General features: G+C 32.0%; 1 protein-coding gene across 6 annotated transcripts; it reads right to left on the minus strand.

The window, feature by feature from the left end:
* Positions 1 to 694: 694 nt before the first annotated feature.
* LOC108340616 (proton pump-interactor 1) lies at positions 695 to 5,753 on the minus strand. Of its 6 annotated transcripts, none has more exons than XM_052877805.1 (8): positions 5,621 to 5,753; positions 4,400 to 4,812; positions 3,078 to 3,272; positions 2,801 to 2,980; positions 2,511 to 2,705; positions 2,136 to 2,234; positions 1,517 to 2,026; positions 695 to 1,307 (listed from the first exon to the last, which is right to left on the minus strand). In XM_052877805.1, the coding sequence occupies exons 2-8, from the start codon at positions 4,790 to 4,792 to the stop codon at positions 975 to 977; spliced, it is 1,905 nt and encodes a 634-aa protein (XP_052733765.1). In that variant the 5' UTR covers positions 4,793 to 4,812; positions 5,621 to 5,753; the 3' UTR covers positions 695 to 974. The 6 variants fall into 6 exon arrangements, with proteins under 6 accessions (XP_052733765.1, XP_017433601.1, XP_017433602.1 ...); XM_017578112.2 differs by having other exon boundaries at positions 4,400 to 4,800; positions 5,530 to 5,753; XM_017578113.2 differs by having other exon boundaries at positions 5,530 to 5,722.
* Between the last annotated feature and the right edge of the window lie 1,003 nt (positions 5,754 to 6,756).

Consider the following 6,756-nt stretch of genomic DNA (forward strand, 5'->3'; position numbering starts at 1 on the left):
CTCAAACAAATAATTTTAATTTTAAGTATGATATATATAATTATTTTTAAATATATACATGTTTTAAATATAAAAAAATATTGTGTATTTTTTAATATAATTATCATTTTCCTCCATTCCCATACATTCCCTCCTGCCACATTAAATTTATAAATTTATTTTGTGCCGTCAAAAATACAAATTTTATATTTTGAAATACATTTTATATTTTATATTTTAAAACATAAAATCTGAAATATAATTTTTTATATTCTAAATTATGTTTACATAATTCAAAATATAATAGTGTAAACGTTATAATTTAGAATAATTTAGAATACAAGTACTATTCCAACCAGGTCTCCTTTTATATAAAGGTTTCTTCCTCTATCCCGTCAACTTTCTCATGTAAATTTTGATCTGAAATATGGGTGAGAGGTGCGTCTTTAGGAAAAAAAATATCTGTAATTGGTTTAGTGTGTTCCACAAAGCAAAATCAGATTTAATGGATACAGAGAAATTACAGGTGAACTCTACCTAATCAGATTTAAAGGAAGAAACACCCTTTCTATAAGGAGAAGATTCCACGTTGGTAACTAGTATTTTTGAAGTTACAGGTGAACTCTACCTAATCCACTCATCATGCATTTTCTGACCTATTACTGATCACCATCCATCCACCAATTTTCATAATTTTACATGAAAAATTTCTCCATATTATCAAAACTAAATATTTGGAATATCTCAGCACAAAGTTTTCAAGTACATCTTACAAGAAAAGTGCAAAAAAGATATCTTAGTATAACATGAAATCTGACAAAATTTAGAGTCAGATAAAAAGTTAGGTAACCTTTCCTCTCAAAGCGTAGCACAACTCAGTTTGTGTTTGATCCACTGGCCAAGGACTATATAGAACGACAAAATTACTTACTCTTTCAAACCTAATCAAGCCACCCACAGAAAATTGGTCTACAACTCCTTCGAGATTTAAGTTCTCAAGAAAGAATGATGAATGCCAGCACCAAAGCAGCCAGGACTATTAAAACACAAGATACAATCCATAACCAGTAATTTTGAGACCTTTTCCTCTTCAGAATAGCCTTTGGAATTGATTCAGGAGCACCTTTCAGTGCCTTAGATCGAATCCTAGGCCTCGCACTGCTCTCCTTTTGGACCTTTGCCGGAGCAGCTGAAGCTGGAGCCACTGATGCCTCCATGTTAACATTGATCTTCTGTTCTGTATCCTCTGTAACATCTGTTGCCAGTTCCTCAGGATTTGACACAAATCCAGGACCACTAGCTGCTTTCTTCGCTTTCTTTTCTCGTTCCTAGAATGAATAAAAAGAATTTCTTATTTCAATAGTTTGTTTTGGCTAAACATAGTTCAAACAAAATGAATTTTACTTAAATGCAATCATCATACAAAATATCATGTGGTATATATTTTAACTTTTATAATAAAACTAACATTACGCAAAAATATTAACACTACCCATCCATAACAAAAATTCAAATATGTGCATCAATAAACAATCACCTTGAGCTTCTTTTCTGCTTCCTTTTGTGCTCTAATGGCTGCTTTGGCAGCAGCTTTCTCCGCAAGTTTTTTCTTCCTTTCCAATGCCTGCTTTGCTTTTGCGATTTCCTCTTCTCTTTTCTTCTCTTTCAGCTTTTCTGGATTAATTGGAGGCTCCTTGACAGTAGTCTCCTTTGGCATTTCAAATTCATATTCATCAGCATCTTCTAAAACCTTACTGTCCACATTGGATTTCAAATCTTTTCCTTTCTTTTTGGTTTCTTTCTGAAACTTCTGTTCTGGCACAGTTTCTTGAGGGACTGATTTAGACCCCTCTGGCTGTTTCACAATGATTTTCTGCAGTGTACCAGTTTCAACAGGTTTCGGTTCTTCCAGTAGTGGCTTTTCATCTGGATTCCTCATCCGTCCATCTCTACTCAACTGTCGCATATCCAGTGATGGTAAAAGTCTTTTCTCATAATCATCTCTAAAGGATTTGTCACTGTTCCAAAGTGACATAACTTTCTCAACCTGAAACCGACAAAAAGAATAGCAACTACAACAAGGCTTAGCTAAAAACCCACTAAAGAGTGATCGGATGGATAAAGTACACTACAATACAAAGATTATGCAAACAAACCTCAGTTTGAACAATTTCCTCAAGCCCATTAATATCTTTCTTTGCAGCAAGCTCCCGTGCTTTGTTCATAATTGCACGACTTTGGTAGAAATAGGAGTTCTGAACAAGTTAATATTGATTAAAGTTTAGAAATTATTCTACAATGCAAAATGGGAAAACAGGAAAAGCCAGCAAATCCAAAAATCAAATTAATAAAAACATAATAATATGCCGAAGTGTCACTTCTTAAGTTCCAGAAAAGGGGAAGGAAAGCTTGCAATTGGCCAACATAAATTTGGTTCAAAAGAAAGAGTATAGCTTAGTATTATACAGACGAAGAATATAAAATATAAAATTAAAATGTTTGGATATATGTCACAAGCAAGTCAAACACACCCCCTGATCACGCTGTTTTCTCAGCTGCTGAATGTTCTCATAAGCTTTATCCCTCTTTTCGGTAACAGCTCCTAGTTCATCCTGTAAAGACTGGATATCCTTGTCTAAGGCTTTTACTGCATCATCAAGTTGTTTGATTTTGGATCGAATTACTTGCCTCTCTTTTTTAGCTCCATCCAAATCACCACCTATAAGCTGCAATGAAATATAATTGTCAAACAAAAATTTACATAATAACACATTTACAAATTCTAAATAAAACCTTTGTGGAAAAATAGAAATAACCTCACCTTAACCTGATCTTGAATGGCTTCTTTCTGCCCCATAGAATCTTGTACTTTGGCTCTCATCATAGCATTAGCAATAACCTTCTCCCTTGTCCCTTCAAGCTGTTTGATTTCTCGAAGGATTTGTTTTTCTTCAGCTAACGGAATGCTCTCATGTTGTATGTGGTATTGCAAGCTACTAATCTGCGTCAACAAAAGACATACATGGGAATGATGTTTGGATTAATACTAATAGACAAAGTGATGAAGTCTACACTAAAAAGAATTTTGACTGACATACGAGATTGTTAAGTTCCTCCTCAGATGAGCACAATGCCCCACCCCGGCCAGAATTAGAATTATTTGTAGTACGCAGTTTGCCCAATGCCTGCTGCAGAGGTTCAATCTCTTTTATTTTTTCATCGACAATACTCTGAAATTGCTTATTGTCATCTCTTAGAGACTTAATCTGAGAAATCAACTCTGCCCGTTCTGACTGCATAAAAATCAAATATGAAATCACATTACATACCAGTAAATAATCATGGAGTCTATCCCATCACATAAATCCATATAATAGAAGGACAGCTAAATGTCAGTTTACAAAATCTCCGTCAGATAAATTTTCAGATAAAAGAAAGTCCATGAACTAAAAAAAAATGTATTTCCCATTTTAACAAATACAGGTTTTGGCCGATTAATAACACAGAATATTGAGGAACAAAAGTGAGCAAATTAAAAATAACAACAAACAAATGGCACAACAAAAAATGTAATAGTAACCAAATTGATGACAACAATAATAAATTATTAATATAAAAGCTAAATAACCTTTTATCCAAAGCCATTCAACTAAACTGAAATATTGAGATATGAAAGTGAGCAAATTAAAAGAATATGAACAACAAAGAACACAAAAGTGGAATATTGAGGGACTAAATTTACCAAATCAAAACAATAGCCACAACAACAAACAAAAAACAAAAACAGTACATTGGTTTAACAGAACTGCAATATTGAGGGACTAAAATGAGTAAATTGAAATAATGACATAACCAAAACACAACATCTAACTGAACTGCTGGAATATTAAGGAACTACAATGAGCAAATTAAAAGAAAACAACATCAACAAACACAGCAACACAACATCTAACTGAACTGCAACATTGAGGAACTAAACTGTGCAAATTAAAACAATATGATACCAACAAACACAGACCACAACGTCTAACTGAACAGGAATATTGAGGGACTAAAGTGAGAAAACTAAAACAATGATGGCAACAACATAATGATTTAACAGAACTGCAATATTGAGGGACTAAAAGCAAGTAAATTAAAACAAACATAACAACAACAGATACAATGAAAAAACATAACACTAGATAAATAATTAGACAACTATAATATATAAAAAAATCAGATAACTTTGTATTCAAAGCCATTATGCCTAGCGGATGAAACATGCCCAATCTAGCACATAGGCATTGCTTGACAATGTGGAACATGACAATGAAAAAAACAGTAGTATGTAATCCCCTACATAGATTATCTTCCATTTTCAACTCCACCAAGAGCATCATGTTGCCAAGCAAGCATGATAAAAGTAGTGTCAACTCACCCTTTTTGCCCTTAAAGCATCAGTAACCTGAATTCGTGCTTGATTTTTCTGGCTCATCTCTTTATCAAGCTTATCAAGATTTGCTTTGATGATTGGATCATCATAAGGCCGGAACCTAACAAAATAATAAGAATGTATCTGCTTTGGCACAGGCCAATCTTCAGCTGCATCTTTAGGGACATTAGAATCTGGAATAGCATTAGAATCTGGGGCAACTTCCTCTTCTGGTTTAGCAGATTCATCACCATGTGACCCAAATGGTATAGCTTCAGCCACCTCCGCATCTTTTTCCAATTTCCCATTTTCAATTTCTTGAGAAACAGGTTTGTCTTCTTCAGCACTGTTCTCCGCTGGCCCTTGAACCGTCTCAAATCCCACAACCTCAACCGCCATAGCTCCAACTACAGGACAGCCTCACAGAAATCCAAGAAACCTTAATCAGAAGCTCACATTAATAATTAATAATGACCACAATAATGAATGCTTCAAACGAAAATACGGAACATTTACGAGCAGTTCAATTCAACAGTTTAACCAACATTTATGAGCAGTTCGACAACGGGCCTAAATAACAGATACACCAATGTCAAACCCACGAATAAAAAAGAAAAACATAAGATTGTTAAAAATTATTATCAGTTTTACTTAATAAAAGAATTACAAAATCAAGTCAAAGGTTATTAATAAAAAAAAGAGCACCCCATTAAGTCAAATAAATAAATACATGAATTTCATCAATTTGATCACAATCATGCACAATTTCAACCATGAACGTTTAAATGGACAGGAGCATCTATCATCATCTTCATATCAAACATCAAATACGCATAACAAGAAAAACCCGTTCCGAAAAACGACCAGATTTTTAGGAAAAAATCAGGAACTCTTCCTATGATCAAACCATGCATGCAAACCCAAATTCAAAATATGACACAATTGCAACAGATGGCAAAACATTCAGAAGGGTATGATCCGAATACCTTGAATGGACCACACCCGCGATTGATACACCCAAGAAGACAGAAAATTTTCACACAGAAGAATGAGAAATGCAGAAGCAAAAACAACAAAAGGAGAAGAAATGAGAATACCAGTGTGGAGGAGTGAGATAAGCACAAAGAGATTATTACCAGATGAGAGATAGAAAGAGATATTGCAGAAAAAGAAGACCCTTTGGACAAAGCTACACCAAAATCGAATTCCAAAGTTAGGAAAAGTAACCTCAGAAAGGGAGAGAATTTTTGAGAGCAATAACGGGCCAGATCTCTCCCTGTCTCACAATGGGAAGGATGAAATATGAGCCAGAGTTAGAGAGAGAAAGAGAAAGAGAGAGAACACGTGCCTTAACCAATTTATCAAAAATTATTTTATTTTGTTTTTATTCTATTTCCAAAATTTCAATTTTGTCTTTATAAGAAAATTTAATTTAAATGTTACCCGCGTATAATTTTACTCGTATATTATCTTTCATCATTCATTGCTGGAATAATGTCAATTTAATGACCTTATCTTGTTTTAATAATAATTTTTAAAATTAATAAATAAATAAATGAATTATCTTTTATCTTCGTTGAATTAATTACTTTTTCATTTTTTTCCCTAAATATATGCTATCAATATAACTTATAATAAAAGAATTAAACTAAAAAATTTCCTTAAAATATTTTATGGACTTATTTTTTTGGTTTTATAATGGCTATTTTGGAATTATTATTAGTTTCTTGGTATTAAAACCATTATTAATATATAATTAATCAAATTAAAACATGCATTTCCAAAAGAAAGTAACTTATGCACTTGAGAGCTTTTGAAACTTCATACTCTAACAGTTTTTTTTTCTTTATTTGGGAAAGCCTAGTGACCATTATAATTTAAATATTTTTTTCATTTTAAAATGGTTTATTCCATATTCAAAATAATATAAATTTTTTAATTTTCCCTTAATTAAGAGACAAGTTGAATTAAGAGTCAAAGGTTTGTATCATTTAGTCAGTTTTTGTTGGATTATGATCTACTCATACAAAAAAATCGTCAAAATATACAAATAAATATTTTTTGTTTATGGCATTTTAGAATTTGATAATAGTGTAAAACAATCTAATTATAAGTTATTGTTTTTTAATTTTGTAAAATTGTATGTTGGTAATTATTAATTTAAAAATCACATTAAAGATATTTTTTAATTGGTTCAAAAAATCCAAAAGTTATTTTTTATTTAAGCGGAGTACAAAACTATTATAGTATCATTTTTAAAATAATTGTTACAGAAAAAATAAAATTACAAAAATATTTGTAATGAATATATTTCAGTTAAGTTTTACTTTATTTATCGCTTCTTCCTTTTTTTTTCTTAGTTA

Source organism: Vigna angularis, chromosome 5 (assembly GCF_016808095.1).
Source record: "Vigna angularis cultivar LongXiaoDou No.4 chromosome 5, ASM1680809v1, whole genome shotgun sequence".
NCBI classification, from domain to species: domain Eukaryota; kingdom Viridiplantae; phylum Streptophyta; class Magnoliopsida; order Fabales; family Fabaceae; genus Vigna; species Vigna angularis.

What these genes read in the sequence shown, in the direction of transcription:
- LOC108340616 (XM_052877805.1), bottom strand. Translation starts at nt 4,792, where the DNA reads ATGGCGGTTGAGGTTGTGGGATTTGAGACGGTTCAAGGGCCAGCGGAG. An exon ending in AGGAGGAACTTAACAATCTC is followed by an intron (nt 2,981 to 3,077) that starts GTATGTCAGTCA and finishes TTGTTGACGCAG; the next exon opens with ATTAGTAGCTTGCAATACCA. An exon ending in GAAAACAGCGTGATCAGGGG is followed by an intron (nt 2,235 to 2,510) that starts GTGTGTTTGACT and finishes TAACTTGTTCAG; the next exon opens with AACTCCTATTTCTACCAAAG.